The sequence below is a fragment of the Echinops telfairi genome, unplaced genomic scaffold (assembly GCF_000313985.2).
Source record: "Echinops telfairi isolate 266 unplaced genomic scaffold, ASM31398v2 ScPeMD7_17;HRSCAF=63, whole genome shotgun sequence".
Classification (NCBI taxonomy): domain Eukaryota; kingdom Metazoa; phylum Chordata; class Mammalia; order Afrosoricida; family Tenrecidae; genus Echinops; species Echinops telfairi.
Genome location: NW_022103914.1, coordinates 6111683 through 6134182, shown reverse-complemented (window position 1 = coordinate 6134182; position 22500 = coordinate 6111683). Strand labels below are relative to the sequence as shown.

Genomic DNA, 22500 nt, shown 5'->3' with positions numbered 1-22500 from the left:
TGTAACATGTAGGTTAAACATTGCTGGACAATGTGCTACGAGTGAAAGCAGCAGTGGGCTTGGGCAGCTCCTCCAAGACCCTCAATGCACTTCCATGCAAGCTCCTACCAGCGTGAGGAGGGAAAGAATGACCTTTCCAGCCCTGGGCATTAGTTACGATTCTTGCCAGAGAGGAATTCTGTCCCTTCTGAGGGCAACATGTGGAGTTCTCATCACTCTCAAGACATGATAAATGACCCTAGTTACTGGCTACTTTGGTATTTGGTATAGCACCCTACCCTAATTGTCCCCTCACCTCACCTCACCAAATTACCAGACACAAATGCTTTGCATACATATTTGAAAAGTCTCATGTTTGCATAATTATATCTAGAATAGCGGTTCTCAACCTGTGGGTTCCGACCCCTTTGGGGGTCGAACGACCCTTTCATGGGGGTTGCCTGATTCATAACAGTAGCAAGATTACAGTTATGAAGTAGCAACAAAAATTTTATGGTTGGGGGGTCACCACTATATGAGGAACTGTATTAAAGGATCGCGGCATTAGGATGGTTGAGAACCACTTATCTAGAACACCTGCCCCACCCTATAAATTGTATTTATTTCCAATGCTTACACCTCTATGTGTAACAACATAAAGTGCCGCTAATCACAGAAAGTCTCTTTAATGACTTGAAGCATAATACAAAATACTGGCCCGGTTTTCTACTGAGGAGTTTGAGCATGGAGGACTGAGGGGAGTGCTGGGCCTGTTGCTCAGTGCTGGGAATATCTGGAGGTAGGAGCCCTGCATGTAAACATGATCTAACTCAACCCTTGACCACTAGCAGGCAGTCTGCTCCCAGCCCTGGATCACAGCCAAGTTAAACTGCACACTTGTGAGCTTCTCATTTTCAACACCCCACACTTGAATAAACTCAAGTTTCTTTTACCATTTACTTGTTTTTCTGGCTATCATATATACACTTTTACTCTCTCCCCTTAGTTCTGAAAAGACAACTGGATGGGCTTAACATGCATCTTCCCTTATTTCTGGTCAAATTCATTACAAGAGGTCAGATACAATAGGCAAGACCCATTACTTTAATCTGAATGTGCTAAGCAGACAGACTGGACCACTTCTGCTTTCCTCAGAGGTGAGACTCTTCTTAGAAACAGAACTCCTGGAGGAGTGTCAGTCAGTGTGGGGACACTGAATCTCGAGGATCCTGCACCAGGAGCCACAAGGAGACCCTAACAATTGCTCCCGTGGGAATCAAGCCTTTTTACCTTCTTTCCTCCCCACCCACCTGCAAAAGACCTGAAGTTGGTTTTCTATACATGAAAATTTTAAATGTTCATTTTCAAAAATGTCATCCTCTTAAATATCCTTGAAATAGAAGTGCATTGAGTAAATCGGAATTTTGCCCATAGGGAGGCAACCCACCAAGGGAAATGACACCTTATAAGTTACTCCTATAAGGCTGAAATTCTCAATGGTTTGACCAATGGTATTCAATGTCCCAGTTAAAACAGTTATAAGATTGACTATTTCTTACAATTCTTCAAACCAGGATTGAAATCTCTTATGTGCTAAGGTAATGGACCACCTTATGTGAGAGCAGGGTGCAGGGAACCACGTCATCCTATTGCAAAGGCAGCCAGGACATGCTGGGTGACAAATGCTGAACGGCTTTAATGCACGAGCGATATTACTTCATTCTTGCCCCTACCTGGTCTTAGTCAGCATTCCCAGTGAATGACAGTGCATTCAAACTTTAACTCTTCCCAAAAAAAGCAGGTCCTGTGCCTCCATAAAGGGAACCACCAGTGAGCTTAGGGCCACTCCCATCTCACACTTCAAAAGCGACTGCATCTCACTGTCCAAGACTCCCCTGGAAAGGGAGGAGTCAGGGCAAAGTGCTGCCGGTTAAGAAGAAAAGAAAACTGGCTTTGTGAAAACCACTCCTAGCTACCCTTTCTGCTCCCCCCTCCCCAGGTATGAGTCATTAAAAACAGATCCTGCATGTTAAGATTCTTGGGTTAAATTTTAAACCTGTATTCAGTTTACTTCTAAGCTTCAAAAGCTGCACCAAATATACTAGGTTGTTATTTTTTTGTTTTTTGTTTTTTTAATACTCTGAACTGCATGCTCTATCTGCATGCGTTTGGATAATAAATATTAAATATCAAGGGAGGGGAGGGACAGAACGGGGGGAATCCATAAAATTAAGTGAAACCAAACTGAACATTAAAATAGTACATGGTCGCTGGAGAAATTACTAAGGGCAGAAATAAATTTGAGGTAACAATAGTGGTCCAATGCCACTGATCTGAATATCTGTAAAAATTCAAATAAGTGTTTGGAGATTCAAGTAACAAGCCACCTGCTCCAACTGGTCAGACTTCCCAAGAGTCCCTGCTGAGTTTCAGTCCATGAGCCGGCATTCACACAACTCCTTGTAAATCCTCTTCCGCACTCGGGGCATGTCTTCTTGTGAAAACTGGAAAGGCTGCTCTAAGGCGAGGCACTTGCAGTACTGCAAAGGTTAGGAACACGTAAGTGGCATGCAGAGAGGTGTACCTGCCCGCTGCATCTCACCAAATACAGACCTGCCAGCGCCTAAGGCAGCACTGTACAAGGGGTCCCAACTAGTCAAACCTTTTCCTCCAAGTGGAATGTTCCATGTCAGTATGGACTCTCCCCTCCACCCCCATTCAGGACGGTGACAGGGTTTTGAGGCCTCTGCAGGTGCAACCCGCTGGGAACGCAAAGCAGGTAGCCCCGACCCAGCTTCAAGGGGGAGCCTACATTTGTTCACAGGTCCCAGGCACTCATAAGGCCTATTTCCTAAGATCTTTGCAAGTATCTAAATTCAAGAATTACAAAATTTCCTTTGTAAATGACAAAGAAATTAAATTTTTTCTGTAACCCATTTAGACCTCTAAGGACACCTACAATATGACAGCAATTTTCAGAAGTGGTCCTTATGTAAAATCAATTTATTCTGTGTTAAAGACCTGCAGGTTGCTTGTCAACAGGTAAGAGAAACAGAAGGAATAGTAGTTATGCAAAGACTAGGTCTGCAATATGGACAAGTTCAGATCAATCTCCAGCTGGGAAATCATTAGCGTCTGTGGGCCCCGATGATACCCAACATCTAAAAGGCAGAAACCACCATTTCCCAAGGATAGTAAGTGCTTGGCTGCCTGGACAGAGTGCCACACACACGATAAAGGTGCTCCCCATTTTCCTCTCTGAAGTCAACGAGCCCAGTGAGCACACTGTGAATTCTGAAAGAAAGGGGAACAAACGTAGCATCTGCTTACCTGGAGCACAAAGACCCCACAGTCACTGTCGTTTTTCTGTTGTGGAATACACTGAAGAGAAACAGAATCACCATCAAAACATGCTCCTGTTTGAACAGCACGTCTGTGTGCGCACGCATGCGCGCGCATAGTGAGGGTAGGGGTGAGGGGGTGCAAGAGGCAGAAAAGTTGCCTGTCCAGGGCAGCTTGGCTATACCTCTGGCATCTTTTTATCTTAAGCGCTGGTTTTATGGATGTATCTGGTCACATGGAAAGAGCTATCAAGTGGCAACCAGGATTTCTAAAGACCAGAAATGGGAGGGCAATTGGTTTGAATCTCTTGCTTTGAGGGTGCCCAATGATTGGTGGTCCAGGACTACCATATGCTTACTATTTTAATGCCCTTTCTGCTTTTTTTATGTTATTAGTCTGCCAGGCATGGTTCTGCCTTTGAGAGAGTTATAGAAAATGTTGCCCTATGCTCGGCCCTCACTGTGTGTATAAATAGCATCCAATCATTTATGCTTCTATTCTGAACAAGTCAACAATTCATCACTACTTTCTGAAAAGCCAGACTACGTATGTATCATTTTCTTCTCGACTATATTTTAAATCCTATACCATTGAATAAATTACTGAATTTATTTATTACTCAATAGAATTACTTTCTGCCCCCATGGGGATGATTTTATAATGTTTGCTATTATAAAATTATAATGATGTCCCTAAAGTGAACCAGAGATATCTATAAAATCATAGATAAGTGAATAGATTTTGTGCTCTCATTTTAATTAATTAAGAAAAATTAGTTCTTATGACATGGCCCTACTCAATTCCTGCCTTAAGGAAGACATCACTGAAGATACGGGTGCTGTAGCATGAAGCAGATGGTGCCCAGATATGAGAAAGAATAGCATCTGGGATCCTGTCTTGAAGGCTTGTCTTCACACAAGCAGTCATCTAAGAGAAGTGTTAACTAGGTCCGCATGGAAGAAGCATACCAGCCTGTAGATCCAAGGATTATAAATAATACAATCCAAATCTAAAGAAGGGAATGGTGTCAGAACGTAAACTGTGAACACCTGGTTTGCAGAAGTCTATGGAGGCCGTGGAAATTTAAAATCAATTTTGGGTTGTGGATTGGCCTCTGGTAAATCCCCTCCAATCACAGTCTAGGGAAGTGAATAGCCTGGCTATCAGAGGGAGAGCACTGTGAAGTCAACTATGAATGATGCAGTTAGGTGAACACGTAATATCATTTGATCGTTCATTTCACCCATTTTAAAGTTTCAGTTTTTAATATTTTCAGCTTTTTGATTAAGTTTCTGTTTTGTCATTGTTTGTGGGTCTTTTTTGTCTGTTTAATGATTTTATGTATATGAAATCCAAGATAGGAAAATCTAGAGAGGCACTAACGGGATTGACCTAGGGGCAATGGCAGGGGAGGTTGAGGGGAAATGGGGAGCGGACAACAATAGGTATGAAAAAGAAAAAAATGTTCTGAAATTGTGATAATTCCACAACTCTTCTTAATATGGTTAAACTACTAAATTATATGACATGTGAATTGTACGCCAATAAAAACTTTTCAAAAAAGAAACGGGAAGTGAAAGAAAACCCTGTAATTAAAACTTCCATTTGAATACTGAGTTTGGCTATCAATTCACTGGCAATGGAATCAAAATGGCCTTGTGGGTCAGAGAACATATGCCTGCAATCCTTTGATGGTGACAGCCCCGCCTCCTATTCTTTACTTTTCAATTCTTGTGACATAACCCTGTCCAATTAATTCTTAGATGAAGGTTAAGCAGTTATAATATTCTCTATCCTGCCTAGAGTGGGAGCATGAGAGATCCGACTAAACTTAAAGGGAGTATCTGAAAATATGTGGAATTGTAGCTGGATAAATTCAGAACATTTTAAACTAAGCTCCGGTTTGAACTTGATACACTGGGTCATTTAAAACACAAAACGATTTTTAAATTTAGCATTTGGTTCCAGTTCAAGGATGAACAAATAAATCTTGTTTTCTCTGAGTTCAAGGGCCCTAGTTCTTCAGCATGTGTCAATTATCTTGACACACAGAAAGACCTGAGATCCCAGACCCGACTGGGCAGGGTTCACAAGTTAGCTTCAGTTTTCTCAGCTATTACAATATGATGGTGTTTATTTTACTAGCCTATCACAGAGCTGCTGTGAGGATCAAGTGAGATCAGACAAGCAAAAGCACTTTGAGAACTATAACGCACTGGTAATAAAATGTCAAACAGGACACTAAACCAAGGCACTCGGTCAGGTCCACACACAGCTGTCATGCCTGGGCCTAACACTGCCTCCAGATTGTGTTTGGAGGGAAGCACTGAGGCCACTGTCTTCCCCAAATGCCTGCTGTCCAGGAGCTGAGCACACTTGCTCCCTTAGTGAAGTGAAACTCTCATTTCAGCATTCCTTAGCGTCTGTGTGGGTCATCTGGAAATAAGAGGCAGGAGACAAGAGGCAACGCCACTAAAGCACCACGAACAAAGTCAACAGACAGCCAAATCATTAATAGCTGTTCACCGACAGAATGACTCCCGTCACCTGTTCCCAACAAGCTCTGGGGAACGGAGCAGCCAGATGATGATTACTAAACCCCAAGGGTGTGGCCCCGGAGTCGTCTCTCTGGGGCTGCCAACCTCTGTAGGTCTCATCGCTACGCCTCAAATTCTCTGAAAGACAAGCCCCCCCTCAGATCATTCCATCCCCCTGGACACGCCTGGGTTTTCATTTTTATCCCATACGTACCTTTGTAACCGCAGTCTGCCAACCCTGAAGAAATTCAGGTCTATTTTTTTCTCTGGCTTCAGTCAGCAAATACTTTCTTATATTCTGGTTAAAAAGAAACCACAACACAGATGCTGCGTTTCATCAGCTGGTGGAAAAGGAACCTGTCCGCAGCAGACAGACACAGCGGCGGCGGCTGTGGGTCCATACTTGGGCACATCATCATCTCAAGGGTTTAAAGCTGGAACTTTCTTCCCATCCTCTCACTTCATGTTGTGTGGGAGGGGACTCGGGCCCTGGGGGTGCTGGTATTTACTTAATTAGAGGACCATTTATGAGACGGTCAGCCTACTCAGCAATAATGTAACATGCTGGCCCTGGAACTTAAGCAACATAACCACTGGCAAGGTAAAAAGACAGTCAGACTCTGCCCCGCTCCATGACCCAGAGCGGCGCGGACATGGAAAACTGCTGTCCAGTGTTCGCCACCGTCTGCCTGAGAGAGGCTGCTGGTGAAGGGAACACTCGGTCCTGGGGCAGTTCTCGTCTTTGTTCATTTCTACTGGGGTCCTTTTAATTCGCTTGGAGTAGCTTTTAAAATATAGATTCAAGATATAAACCATCTGCCGATATACAAAAGCAAATGTTTTTTCCAAGTATGTCACTTGACATTTAACTTTATGACACAAAAATTTTAAATTATGAGACAGTCAAATCTAGGACTCTTCCTTTATGTCCTTTGCTTTTGGGTGTTTGATCTAGGAACGCATTCCCTGCTCTAAAAACAAAACATTCTAACACTTTTAGAGTTTCATGTCTTATCGCTAGGTTTTTGTTTCATCTGGAATTTGTCTTTAGAAATAGTATGAAGGTCGTATACTTTCTCAAATCGACAGCTTAGCTTCCAAGGGAAGGCACAATTTGTCCTTTCCCAAAGGAGTTCTGGTGGCACCATGGTGAAGTGCTCACCTGATAAACAAAAGGCTGGTGGTTCAAACCCCCCGTGGCTCTGCAGGAGAAAGAAGAGGCAATCTGCTCCCATCAAGATGACAGCAGAGGAGACCCTAAGGGGCAACTGCACCACACGGGGCTTTTATGAGTCAACAACTGACTAGACACCACCTAACCACCACCACCAATGCCACATAAGAATTCCACAAATTCTCTACGCTGTTCCACCAAGGAATCTCGTCCTAAGGCAAAATACAAATACAGTATTAAAAAAATAATAACAACATAGTCAAACCATTGGATTGTATGATACATGAATTTTATGGCAATAAAACTTAAATTTTTTAAATTAAAAAATATAAATCTATGGAAACTTTTACTGTATGTTTGACATGTGATAGAGCAAATATTCTTCACTGTTCTAGTTCAAAATCGTTTAGGAATTCTGCATATGAATTTAGGATGAGCATATGGAATTCCATTTACACTCATGCTAGGAAATTTATTATGACAGAAATTGGTAGATGCTAGTTTAGGGAGAACTGATCACTCTCCAATACTGAGTCTGCTTTTCTTTCCATGGATTTAGATGTCTTTTAAATACTTAAATAAATTTTTAGAGTTTTTATTATAAAGAACTTGTCCATTTCTCATGAGGGTGTATTCTTGGATTTGTGCTGCTTTTGCAAATAGACTCTGTGTCAGTTACATTTCTAACTGGTTCTTGCTAGTGCAGAAAAATCTGGACATCTATTGATCATCTATGCTGCCTTTGTATATAGCTTTCTTGTTCAACTCGCATTAATTTACAACTTATTATTTTACCAGTTGACACTCATGTTATAATTCAATCTACAAGTTATTTTGAAGATTTCAGTCAATTTACAAAATGTCCAAACAGAGTATTTATCTCAGGACTTAGACAACTACCTCTTGTCTTGTAGTCCTTTGCTCTGCTACATTTCAGAGGGCTTCAGGCTTGGTTTTCCTGATTAGAACTGTTTCTATGTGATACTGATTTCTGCTGCTCTATCTGAAACTAAGATGGTATTTGGTCAATCACAAAGTAAATGAAACAAAACAACAGTAAAGAACTTACCTCTACACAAAATTTAAAATGAATGCCTTGTGAATCATAAAATGAAATAATCCGATTAGACAGTGTCACGGTAATGAGAGACCAGTGGACTTCCAGGTGAATAGGAATCAACAGAAGACTCTTTTTGAACAAATCCACCTGATCAGGACGAGAAAGAAACGCAGCCATCACCACGGGCTATGCCAACCAAGGACAAGCGGCAGCAGCTCTCATGTACCGACTGACCCGCCCACGGTCATGAAGCTGGAAGCATCGGCCACCATGCGAACCCAGGTCTAGTCTAAAGCCCATGCTCGTGACCAGTAAGACATAGTATGTAACGTAAGAAAACTGACCATTTATAAAGCGCAATTTTCCATTTAGTCCACTAAACCTATGCTGATCTATGCCGAAGGAGTCGGCCCCTTATTTTTAAGCTGAGTTAATTTCTTGTGCACATATTTGAGCCAAATTCCTCAAGTCTTGATTAGCTCGTCATGTCAGAAAACAGCATAAGCAATAAGCCCCCCAGCATTCTAGGACTCAGTGAAGTCACTGGGATTCGGCCGCTTTGGTGCTCAGGTTCCACTGTGGCTCTTCACGTAGGAGTCGGATGGCTTTTTTTCTTAGCCTCCTTGTGCCGTGAATTTCTGAACTATGAAATGCAGTTAACAATAGTACCTACCTTATGAGCCTGTTATGAAAATCTAGGAGCACGTGAAATTCAAAGAACTGATAATACTATTAGCACATTATAATCAACAAACCACTATTATTTGTGCTTATTCAAGTCTATGAGCGGTTGAAATTGACAATTCTGTATATCCTTTACATGTTATTATCCCAATGCATATAGACCCTAATATATATCTTTTACAATCCAGAAACATTTACTAGTGTACTTAAAATCCCAACCCTAAGATGAATAATAAACAGTAGTTGCTCAATAAACAGTTATAATTGAATGAATTAATTTTTAAAGGTATTTGTAAAAGAGTATTTTAGTGATTGCTTGGGCTAAAATAATTACAAAAGCTATTTTAAACTACATCACACTTTTAGAAAGCAATTTCCTAAGACTTCCCATTTTGCTCTCTGATAATCAGATAATATTCTGTTCTAGATTTACTAGTCTATGTGACCTCAGAGCAAGGCGTTCCAGACTTCTGACTTTCATAGTTTCTGCATCCATAAACCTGGAGGATGAGGTGGGCAGAAGAAAAGAGCAGACAGTAGATAACTGGCTTTCTGCAGCTCAATAATCCTGAGTATCTAAAACAAGGAGTCATTTAAAATACAGTATTAAAGATCAAATTTACATTCTTCTCAAAGGAAGTACTTTTTAAAATATTTCTTTTATTATAAAATTCTATTATAAAAGCAATTATATACTAATTAGAAAATACAAAGATACTCCTTAGTATATACCTTTCCAGATCTTTTTCTTCTAGTTTTTATCATATTATTTTTCTCTTTTTCTCTTCTACACAGAAAATTATATATGAGGAAGGGTCAAAAAGTTCATGGAAAAATACCTTTATCTTTCAATTCCATTTTTCTATGGAATTTTTTAAGCTCTCTCATAAAGAAATTATGAATGACAGTAGTGTAGGTTGTATTATTGATGCTAACTATTTGTTACCTTCCATCTAAAGAGAATCATACAGATCTGCCTATTATCATAGCTGTTTAGTACCCCTCAGAGAAAAGTGTAGTCTTGTCAATCAGTCTGCTTTGACCGGCGGCATGTACGCAGAAAGTGAACTAAGCCAGGGCCATGAAGAGTGTCAAACGGCACCAATTGGTCCTGTGGGCCCAGCCCTGTCTCGAGACAAGTGCTGCTCTGTCAGTTTGGTCCAGTGCACAGAATAATGAAGAACACTCATGAGATCATCCCTTTAGAAAAAAAGCCTTTAATGAAATTTAACATCTATTTATGATTAAAGACCCTCATCAAACTAGGAAGAGACCTCCCTTACTCTAATAAAGGACATGTACCAAAAAAACTACAGCTGAGCATGTAACTAGCAGTGAAAACCAGAAATGCTTTCTTCACACTGAAAGCAAAGATGTTCTATCACTACTCCGACCCAACTGTGGGATAGAAAAAGGCTGTTCCCCGGCTCATCTCCCCCAAATATATGTCAGAACTAGGGCCCTGCTTGCAACTAATGGTAAATGATTGTCAAGTTATCTCCCTGAAGGCATTCAGCCATCCAGAGCAATCAGAGCCTGTCTGGTCCACTGTAGGTGGGGCTCACACCCTTTTGATAGGATAGTGATTGCTTCCCTGGAGAGCTTAAAACAGGTCAAACCTGCTCAGTGACATCCAAAGTTAGGCTGCTGTCCTGAATCTAGGATCCACCCATCTTGTCACATGTGTACCCCTAATCCCTCCCCTTCCTATTGTGTGTATGCCCTTAGATCGTCCCCCTCCCATACTGTATTACCTATAGTACAACGCCTTCCTGTGACGTATGTCTTTACCTGGAATCAGGGGGCTTGCACGCCCCCAAAGATATATAAGCCTTTGTTAGAAATAAACCGCCCTCCCCAATCTGATCCTGCCACATCCACCACACCGAGGCAAAACATTAAGGGGGTGCAACCAGCAATGGAATGGAGCAGCAATGGAATGGAGCAGCAAGGTCCCCAGGGAATGCTAAAGGTGGACTTTGGGGCCAGGGCGTGGTGCCCCAACAGACTGGGGCTGGAAAACACTCCTAAAGGCCAACAAATAGTCCTTGAACTAACTACAAGCTTTTCTTTCTTGTTGTGTTTTTTGTCATTGGCTTATTGTTATTTTTATTTTGTTGCTTGGTTTTGCTCTGTCTTGTTTTTATGCATGTTATTATCTCCGCAGGTCTATCTAAATAAGACAGGCTGGATGAACAATCTGGAGGAGAAAACAATGGGACCGACAATTCTGAGGGGGGACACGGGAGAGGGGGAAGTGGGGGGAAAGGTAGTGGTGCTAACAAACCCAGGGACAAGAGAACAAATGACCCAAATCGGAGGTGAGGAGGGTGTAGAAGGCCTGGTAGGGTGTGATCAAGGGTAATGTAACCAAGAGGAACTGCCAAAACCCAAATGAAGGCTGAGCATGATAGTGGGACAAGAGGAAAGTCAAAGGAAATAGAGGAAAGAGCTAGGAGGCAAAGGGCATTTGTAGAGGTCTAAATACAGGCATGTACATATGCAAATATATTTATATGAGGATGGGTAAATAGACCTATGTGCATATATTTATAGGTTTAGTATTAAGGTAGCAGAAGGACATTGGGCCTCCACTCAAGTACTCCCTCAATGCAAGAATACTTTCTTCTATTAAAATGGCATTCTATGATGCACCCCTTCCCGACACAACCGCTGAAGACAAACCTGGTGAATAAGCAAATGTGGTGAAGAAAGCTGATGGTGCCTGGCTATTGAAAGATATATTATCTAGGGTCTTAAAGGCTTGAAGATAAACAAACGGCCATCTAGCTGAGAAGCAACAAAGCCCACATGGAAGAAGCACACCAACCTGTGGGATTATGAGGCATTGATGGGATCAGGTACCAGGCATCTAAGACCCAGAACAAAATCATACCCAAGGTGAATGGGGGGGTGGCATGGAGTGGAGACCCAATGTCCATCTGTAGACAATTGGACATCCCCCTAGAGAAGGGTCATAGGGAAGAAATGAGCCCGTGAGGGTGCAGTATAGCACTGAGGAAACACACAACTTTCCTCTAGTTCTTTGGTGCTTCCTTCCCCCACTATCATGACCTCAATTCTACCTTACAAATCAGATTAGACCAGAGCATGCACACTGTTACAGACAAGAACAATACAGGGAATCCAGGATAGATACACCCCTCAGGGCCAATAATGAGAGTAGAGATACCAGGAGGGTTAGGGGAGGGTGGGGGGAGAAAGGGGAAATCAAACACAAGGATCAACCTACAACCCCCCCTCAGGGACGAACAATGGAAAAGTGGGTGAGGGGTGACGGATGATGATATAAGATGTGAAAATAATAATCTATAACTTATCAAGGGCTCATGAGGTTGAGCAGGCGGGAAAGGGAGGGGGAAAAATGGGGAACTGATATCAGGGGCTCAATGGGAAGAGAATGCTTTGAAAATGATGATGGCAGCATCTGTGCAAATGTGCTTGACACTGGATGAATGTATGGATTGTGATAAGAGATGTAAGAGTCCTCAGTGAAAGAATTTAATAAAAAATAAATATATAAAATAAACCAATCACACACAAAAAAACTGCAGCCTTCTGTATGGATTACAACTCAACATTAAGAAAATTAAAATCCTCACAGCTGGGCCAATAAGCAACACCATAATAAATAGAGAAAAGATTAAAGTTATTAAGAATTTCATTTAGCTTAGATTAACAAAAGTCAAGAAATCGAAGGATGTACTGCATTGTCAAATCTGCTCCACTAGACCTCTTTAACCTCCCTGGCGGTCTAATTATGTCAGTAATTAAGGGACTTCTCTGAAGTGTAATCCTGAGTGTGGCTCGGGGTTACCGCTTCTGACAGTTAACATTTACCCCGAGCTACACTCGAGATTACCGCCAAGCAGGTTAAAGTGTTGAAAAGCAAGGATGATGTCACTTTGAGGACTGAGATATACCTGACCCAGCCATGGAGTTTGCCAACCGCCTCACATGTACCATATACACTGGGGTATAAGCCGAGCTTTTCAGCACATTTTTGATGCAGTTCTTGTGGTAAAATTGGGTGCCTCTGCTGATATTCAGGTCAACTTATACTCGATTATATATAGTATGTGAAAGCAGGACAATAAGAAAGGAAAACCAGATAATCGATGCCTTTGAATTCTGGTGTTGGTGAAGACTATTGAAAGTACCACAGACTGCCCAAACTAAATTTTTTTCCAGGATGACAAGACTTAGTCTCAGGTACTTTGGACACATTATCAGGAGGAACACCAGTCCCTGGAGAAGAACACCATACATGGCAAAGTAGAGGATCAGGGAAAACACCGACCCCCAATGAGATGAACTGACCCAGTGGCTGCAAGCACGGGCTCACACGAGAGTGATGGTGAGGATGGCACAGGACCAGGCAGTGTTTCATGCTGCTGTGCGCAGTCACTATGAACTGGAGTAACTAGCAGCAAGAAAACTGGCAGCAGTACTCCAACGAAAGATGACAGTCAGCTGCCATCTGTTAGTGGGACTTGGCCACCTGTTTCCTATACCAATCAAATTCTCACATGCAAGAGATTTCTATGCTATTCTTATGAACTGTTGGGAAGTGGTTCAAAATCCTACTCTCCAAAGGTTTCTTTCACAACACTAATCCTGTAGAGTTTTCAACAGTCTGGACTTTGTCTACTGTATCCCTGGTAGTATTGTTGCCATCATCCTTGGTGCTGGATCTTTATGCCTATTGAGATTCAAACCCATTTTTTTGGCCAGAGTATTCATATGGGAGATTACCGTATATATTTGTGTATAAGCCAACCCGAATATCAGCTGAGGCACCTAATTTTACCACAAAAACTGCATTAAAAATGTGCTGGAAAACTCGGCTTATACACGAGTATATACAGTATATATTCTCCCATTAGGAGGCACATTATGGTGGGATGTCATTCTTTTTAAGTGATAATTAGAGATAGTAATGTTCAATGTCTAGATTCATTAATGTAGGGCATTTTAACCTTGTTGAAAATGTTAAAGAAGGAGGGGGGGAAATGAGGAGCTCATACCAAAGGCTCAAGTAGAAATAAAATGTTTTGAAAATGATGATGGTGATAAATGTACAAATGCGTCTGACACAATGGATGTATGTGTGTATCCTGAGCACAGCTGTATGAGCCCCCAATAAACTGATTTGAAAAGAAAATGCCACAACTGGAAAAAAAAAAAGTTAGAGAGTGTAACTTTAAAATCCACCCCTACCTCTACCCTGGGACAAAGTAAGTCTTATTTAAAAAACAATTGTTTAAAAACAAACAAACAATTGTTTCTGTTCCAGAACATCTTATATGTTTGAGCATCTTTTCTGTTCCAATTGTTCTGTTTTTTCCTTTCGGTGTTTTTCATTTTTAAACCTCTAGTACAGGAGTCATTCTCCTTTATGAAGCCATCCTCAAATTTGTATTCTGCTACTGATCCTGTGTTAGGCATGACTAGTTACTGCTATTTAATTCTTCTGGTCTAGTTTTCTGATCTTCTGTGGTGGCTTCTTCCATTTTGCCCCTCTTTCAATGTCTTTGCTTTGAGTGACATCCGCAAAAAGGGCAGAATAAGGAAGGATCTCTGAAAACTTGCCCTTCCAGCAAAGCAATGAAAAAGCATACAAAAATGGTCAGAATCAAGTTTTTCCCCCAAGAACTCTGGAAATTAGCCAAAGCTAGCATTTGTTCATAAAGCCCAGCGGAACCTCGCTCAGTAATAACATTCTAACATACCACTGTCCTCTCCCCAGCTCTCTGGTCACTTTGAAACAATAACCGCCCAAATTCCCAATACCAGAAGGAAAGGATAGTTGGAGCTCTCCTTTTTAAGCCCAATACTAAAAGCCTGTCTCCAGCGGGCAAGGTTGAAAACACGTGCTGGCAAGTCAGTCAAGGTTGACTCAGGGTACAGTTAACACTAAGGGTAAACATTACACAAACCAAAAGGCTTAAGGGAAAAGTTGAGATGTCCACAGGGACATGAGGAACGGCGAGAGCCATGCTTATGCCCAGGACAGCACAGCTACGTGCACGCTCAGGAGAAACCTAAGAAGGTCTCACCTTAAAGCTGGCTTTACAGCTCTGTGCAAGCAGGAGGGGGAGATGTGAACTGCCTGAGTGCTGCACCCCCCCCCCCACAGACACACATCAAAGACACAGCCATGTACACACAAACACACACACACAGCAAAGACTGAGACATGTATTGGTTCCAAGAATTTAAAGAAATCACTGACGACTAAGCTAATGGAGTACAGACTTAAGTGATTAGACATAACAAAAAATAAAAACTACAGAATCAGCTTAGAAAAGTCACAAACAACAATAAGCAGCAACAAAACCCTGGAAAGGAAAAAAAACCTGATTTCCTGAGTTACCACAGCGTATTATTGAAAATGATCACTTTCAACAAAAGTACTAAGATCACTGAAAAGAAACAAGAAAGTATGATCTATACACAGGAAAGGAAAAAAAGGAAAGGAGGTGGTGAGCAACAGAATAGTCCCTAAGGAAGCCGAGTCCCTGGCAGCACTGTGGGTTAGGCTTCTTAAGGCACCCACCGCAGGTGGCAGTGCAAACCTACCAGCTGGCTCTGGGATGAAGAGGAAGATGTCTGCTCCCATAAAGACTTAGTCTCAGAAACACTACATAAAGTCATCATGAGTCAGAATCCACTTGATGGCAGTGAGCTTGGTTTATTTTAAGTATATTTTTTTAAGTAAGTATTTTTTTAAAGTTAAGAGATTATATCTAATGGGCTAAATAAAAGTGTAAGAATAATATATTACCAAATAGAGACTAGCAATAAAGAGAAAGTACAAAAAGGAACCAAATACAAATTTTAAAGGTGAAAAATGCAATTTCAAGTTGAAAAAGCATATAATTTCTTATCACACATCATGGGGGCCAGAAGGCGTGTAAAGACATATTCAAAGTGTTTACAGGAACAAAAACACCCCACTCTCACCCAAGAACACTATATGCAGCAAAACTATTTTTAATTACTACATTCCCAAACCAAAACAAGAGCTGCCCCTCCAGGACACCCTAACCAGTGTCCCTAGGTGGCATGGAACCGCAAAGCGACTACAATCCACATGGGTTATAAAGGGCAGGGCAAAGGTAATGATAAATATAAAGGACAATATACATGCATTTTCTGTTGGTAACTCCGTTTTATTTTCTATGATTTTAAAAGACAACTGCATAAAACAATAATTAAGAGTTTATGTTGACAGGCATGAAATGTATAAAGATGAAATGTGTAATAACAGTATAGGGGAGGTGAGAGAGTTATAATAAAAATTAAGTTTTGGTGTTAGTTTAAAGAACAAAAGTTTATTTTCTCAAGTTGTTGAGGCTAACATTCCAAATTACGGTCTCCACCAGCTAATAATAATGGGTGATCCTCACATGGCATGTCTACCCCATGTTTACGTGGGGCAGCGGGGGGATAAGGGGGAGAGGGGCACAGAAATGCCTATGAGGAACCATGTTTTTATATTCTACTGAAATTGTTGCTTGTTGTTATTAGATGCTATCGACTTGGTTCCAAACCTTAGCAATCCTTGTACAACAGAACATAATAGTTCCAGTGTCTGAGCCCATTGCTGCACACACTGTTATAAATCTCAACTATAGCTTCGTATATATTAAGATGTTAATGGCAATCTCCCAGGTAACAAGAAATAACTCATATATAAAGAGAAATGCAAAGGAATTAAAATGGAACCGTAAAAAAAAGCCCTACTTAACACAGCAGAAGAATTGAGCAACAGAAGAATTGAGAAACAAAAAGAATTTCAGACATCTGTCAGCTGTAAATCCTATCTTATCAGTAATATTAAATGTATATGGACTAGCCTCTCCAGAGTCTGGACACGATAATATGATCCTATAAATATCATACAGAATAATAGATGGTATATTTGTATTTACATTTCTATATATTTATAATACATCATATTATTCTGTATGATACTTATAGGATATTTTCTTATCTATTTATAAATATAAATATAGGTAACCAAAAAAGATTAAAATTAAAAGAATGGGAAAAATAGGTAAAATGTAAATAGTAGACAAAAAAGACTCAAATGACTGGGAGTTTTTTTCAGTAACAAAACAGATACATTTAATTAATTATAATATGGTAGGCACATTAATGTACATAAAAGTCATATTGATGTAAAAATGAAACCCAACCCTTCCTTACATTTAGGAAAAATTGATTTGGGAAAAGTTACCAAGATAATTCAGTGGGGAAAGCCAATTATTTTCAACAAATAATTCTGGAACAACTGGATATGTACATCAAAAGAATAAAGTTTCATCAACTACATCGTGTCATGCTCAATAACAAACTCCAAATAGAGTGTAGATTTAAGAACAAGAGCTAAAACGATAAAACTCTTAGTAGAAGACAAAGGAGTACATTTTCATGACTCTGGACTGTGTTAATATGAGACAAGATATGCTTTAAAGCAAAAACGGTTACTAGAGACAAAGAAGGTCATTTTATAATGATATGACTCAATCTTTCAAGAAGGCATAACGTTATAGATATACCTAACAAGACCCCCAAGTACATGAGGAAAAACCGAAGGAACAGACAATTCTGTCATTTCGTGCATACCATTCTGGTACTTCGCTCGACACTGAACTCTATTTTTCATTTTCCGCCCTCTCTAGTCAGTTCCTTCCGAGCCAAATCAATCATAAAACATCAATTTCACCAATATACAGCACTTTTGGTTTATGCCTTCTACTAGTATTTCCCAGATACGATTTCTTTATCATTTTTATCTGCTTGGTTTATCATTTTTTTCCTTCACTTTGGGGAACACTACCTTTGAAAATTACCCATGCTGAATTTTTCTGTCCGCGCAACTTTTAAAAAACAGCTATATCTAGGACTCTCGTGCTCCCCCAAAATCTAATGGTTATTTTAAAAACCTGTTTCAGGTTTTATATCTTGATGGGAATTTGAGGGTGAGGTAATAATAATCTGCTGCAATTCCTATATTCTTCAAGAAACTAATCACACAAACACACACACACAAAAGAAAGAAACTGATCACAAAATCAATTAAAAGCTTTTTACCCCAGAGGGAGGAAGCATAGTTTGGTGATCTACTTCCAAAAACCCTACAGAAGGTCTGATCCACAACTGATGGGGCAGCATTTGGTTGCACTGCACAGGGCCACCATGAGCTGGGCTTCAACTCGATAGCAACTAACTACCACCCCTCAAAAGGCACAGCCAGTTCCATGCAAACATTTTGACCACTCCTTTGCTTCAGGCAGATTCTAAGCAGAGAGGAGGTCAATATAAAGTCTCATATCTCTGGGAAACCGACTACAAGAATCTACATCTAGCCTCCTCTCTGGGGGATGGACAGCAAAGAAGAGGGCGGGGGAAGACGTCGGACAGTATAATTTATGGCAAAACAATAATAATTTATGAATTATGAAGGGTTCATAAGAAAGGGGCGAATGGAGAGGGAGGGGAAAATGAGCAGCCAATATTAAGGGCTAAAGCAGAAGGCAAATGTGGGGAACAGAAGGATTTCTCTTAAGTTGTCTCCCCAAAATATGTACCAGACTTAGCTGCTTAAGAGTGACTGTACAATAGGTGATCAGCGAAAGTAGGTCAGAGGTTATTCTCCTTAACATCAGCCATCTATAGTGGCTAGACTATTAGTCTGACTCACCCTAAATAAGACCCACTCCCTTCTGATAAGGATAATGGTGGTCTGTTCACTTACAGGAGATACCAGAGAGGGCAAACCCGCCCAAGGATGACCACGGTTAGATAGCCATTATCAGCTATCTAGATCAAGCAGACACCATTGTTATTCCCACAACAAATGTGGGCACACCCCTAGGTGATTCCTCTCCTATTGATTGTATTGCCTATGTTAATACCCCTCCTGGTGACTCAGGTTATTGTCCGCTATCAGGAAACTTGCATGCCTCCCAGAATAGTAATTGTCTGTTTTATTATATGAGACATTAGAGTGATCAAACTTGTTCTAGAATGAATTGTATTGCCCCTTTCTGTGATGTTTGACTCTGTAATCAAATATGATGCGTGGTTAGCAATAGAGAGGCTCCCTGGTTCAAGGAGGAGGTGGCTGGCCAGAGGGTAGCTGGAGAAGGTGACTAAGGAGGACGAAGCGGTGGCTTCTTCTCTGACGACTGAGCCCCCTCCATGAGGACCATCAAGCCTAGCTAAAATGAGCTATGCTACCATGAATTGCGTCTGACTCCATTACTTGACTCCATCCTTTAACTCTCATGCTCTCTATGACTTTACTATAATCTCTACTTATTATCGCTGTACAATTGCGCCTACTGAACCTGTGATGTTTTGTGGGGTTCCCTCTTCCCCTTAACCCCACAGGCAAATGTTTTGAGAATGATGAGAGCAACAAATGTACATATGTGCTTGACACAACAGATGGATGTATGGATTGTGATAAGAATTGTACGAGTCCCAAATACAATGATTCAAAAAATAAAATAAAGTCTCATATCTCAAAGGTCTTTTGCTTCATGGGCTAGTACAGAGGTTTTCAATATGGCCTGAGAGTAAGTATTTCAAAATTTGCATACCATATGGTCTCTGACCTTGTAGGCAAAAGCAGCCACTGGTAATATGAATATTGAATATAAATGATATAAATGAGCATGGCTTTATCATAATAAAACTTTCTATAAAACTGCAAGAGACTAACAGTCTATTTAAAAGCTACAATAAAAAACAAAGGTCACATTAAAGTGTGGAAGCCCACAATCCATTAGCAGGGTCCACCCATGGACTATGCCTCCAGTGACTCTCTCTGGCCACAGGTAAGGGATGTGAACAGCTGGGTATCAGACAGCACTGTAAAGTCAATAGCAAGTTATTTTAATGTACTGTCATATATTTGATCTCCCTTTTGACCCATCTTAAAGTTGTTTCAGTTAAAAAAAAAAAGGGGGGGTGGGGGAGATACATGTGGGATAGGCCTCTGGTGCATCCCCCTATGATCCTAGACCAGGACTGTGAACAGCCCAGTTATCTCTCATGCAGACTGCATTGGAAAGTAGATTGCTGGAGGTGCAATTAGGTTAAAATTTAGCACTTTATCATTTGATCTCCCTTATGATCCACTTTAAATTTGTTCTAGTTTTTAATATTTTCTGCTTTCTTTTCTATTGAGATTTTTATCTATTTGACTTAGTTGCTGTTGTTAGTTTTGAATTTTACTTTAATATTTTTCTATGAAACCCTGGGCAGGTAAACCTAGAGAACAGTTCCTAGATTAATGGTTCCTTGAGGGTATGGCAGAGGAGGTGGAGGTGGAAGGGGAACTGATAATGGTGTGTACAAGAATAAAAACAAATGTTCTAAAATTGACTGTGATGATGACTGTACATCTCTTCTTGATGTGATTAAATCACTGAATTGTATGAAATGTGAATAATATGCCAATAAAACTTTTTAAAAAAAAGCAATACTAAGAGAATGTGTTTGCAGCCACATGCTGATCAGAGAGAGATGTTTAAACACATTTTTTCCAGTATAAACAGGCCGGGGGGAGAATCTGCTTCTAAATATCACATTGGCATTAAAGTTCTTATCCTTCTGCTCAAAGTGGTTTATCATCTGCATTTCAAATACTTTCAAAAAAATTTTAAAGAAAAAGAGGATACCTTCTTAGTCCATCTTTTTACTCCATTATATCCTTTGGTTACCAGCTGTCTATGAAAAAAGCTGTTGAAGAAATGAACCTAGAACAGACACAAATACAAACAACAAATAATATTAAGCTGTGTTCAGACTAAATTTCAAAAGAGAGTGGAAGTTTAAGAATACTTTTAAGTAGAATAAACAAGAGGAGGAGGAAAAGTTTCTTCTTCAAAACAAAAAAACAAAATATAGGAAACAGTTCTCAGAAGATTCTGTTCCAAATTTTCATTGGAATGAACTTCGAGTTGTGGTAGTCGGAATCAGACTCAGACAGTCAAGTTGGCAGTAGATTATGTGAATTCAATCACGTAGAGAATCAGCCTCAGAAATCTTTCCAAGCCAGAGTGACAGAGGTGGACAGAGGCAGTGAGAGAAAAGGTGATGATTACCGTGACCTCAAGAAATACAGATTGCACAACTAACCCCATCTGGAGGACGAAGATTTGGAGATTCCTGTTGTCATAACTATAAAACAGGCTTAGCATGATCATTTCTAGCACCAAAAATTAGCATGGCCATATGGAGCCTCAGGTCCTGTATCCTGGCTTCAAATTTCTGGCTTATAAGGAGTATCAGCTCACCTGAGATGATAAACATATTGTGGTCTTACAGTGCTCACTTGGTAACTTAGACTCACTTGAGATTTTAAAACTATTCCCTTAGTACGATATAGTTTTCAAAGTATGGTCAATAGATTAGCAGTATCAGCAATACATGGGAACTTGTTAGAAACCAAAATTACCTGGCCCTAACCCAGACCAAGGGGGCCCAGGTGGCACAGTAGGTAAGTACTGGGCTACTAAGTGAAAGGCTGGTGGTTCGAACCCACCAGTGGCTTCTCAGGAGAAAGATGTGGTGGTCTGGCTCTATGAAGTCTGTATGAGGCAGCTCTACTCTCTTACAGAGTCACAACGAGTGAGTCAACTCTGCACAAAACCACCACAATCAAACACGGGCGTGGGGCTCACCAACCTTCCAGATGATTCTAATACGCATTGGTGTGAGAACCATGCAGTTTGATTAATCTTGTAGCAATTGTCTCTAAATCAGTGCAGGGACAATGAATTATTTAATATGACTCTTCTAGCCAATGTCTCTGCAACTCCCATCCAACCACCTTTTCCTGCATGGGTGGGGAAAGACACTGATAGGCTTTACCTGTGAGTAACTGTTAACAGGATTCACTGTAATTGCTATCCTGCTGGGTACAAAATGAGCCCTCTGAGATGCAGGAAGGGGAACTCTCACTACCAGTAAGAGCCAGCAGTAGTGTGTGTCCTCAAGTCCTCAAGACCTCTGGGATCCAAAAGACAGCTGTAACATCAGATGAGCTGCAGAAACAGGACTCAGAGCATGAGACAAAGCTGTGGACTTTGCAGCCCCAAAGCAAGTAAAGCTGAGCACTTCGGGGCAGAAGGCTGGCTTGTATAGTGGGTTGCTTCTGGGCATTTCATTGGAGAGCTGGACTTGCTGACCCATAGAGGTGGAGCTAAGAAAGTGCCTTTGGGGTTGAGCTTTAGTGGAGCACGGTGCCTCTGGGCACTTAATTTGGGGAGTTCAGTTCAATGACCCAGGGAGTCTCAGCTTTCAGGCTGAGACAGAGTGGTGTGGCATGCCCTCTGGGCATTTATTAGCAGTCCTAAAAGAACTATGTAACATGTCCCGAATGAACAACTGTATCCTGAGAATTTCTCACGTGCATTACACTTGTTAACTTCCTTCATAAACTCTTTCAGCATGAATATTGTCTTTGAGTTCTAGCTAAGAATTATAAAACCTAGAGGGAAAACATGATATAGAAACTATAGAGAGCAGGGAGGGAGGAGGGGAAAAATGAGGAGGGCTCAAGTGGAAAGCAAATGTTTTGAGAAAGATGATGGCAACACATGTACAAATGTGCTTGACACCATGGAGTATGTATGGATTACGATAAGAGTTGTACGAGCCCCCAATAAAATGATTTTAAA

The 22500-nt window shown here is 40.8% G+C and overlaps 1 protein-coding gene across 1 annotated transcript in view; it reads right to left on the bottom strand.

Annotated features, from left to right (window-relative positions):
* Positions 1-501: 501 nt before the first annotated feature.
* The window catches only part of SENP5 (SUMO specific peptidase 5), a 51277-nt gene continuing 29278 nt past the window's right edge, over positions 502-22500 (bottom strand). The window contains exons 5-10 of the mRNA XM_045287526.1: positions 20957-20986; positions 20497-20574; positions 8102-8239; positions 6073-6156; positions 3310-3360; positions 502-2519 (exon numbers count right to left, since the gene is read on the bottom strand). Of these exons, the coding sequence (XP_045143461.1) occupies positions 2409-2519; positions 3310-3360; positions 6073-6156; positions 8102-8239; positions 20497-20574; positions 20957-20986 (492 nt within the window). The 3' untranslated portion in view covers positions 502-2408. The remainder of the gene's footprint in view (positions 2520-3309; positions 3361-6072; positions 6157-8101; positions 8240-20496; positions 20575-20956; positions 20987-22500) is intronic.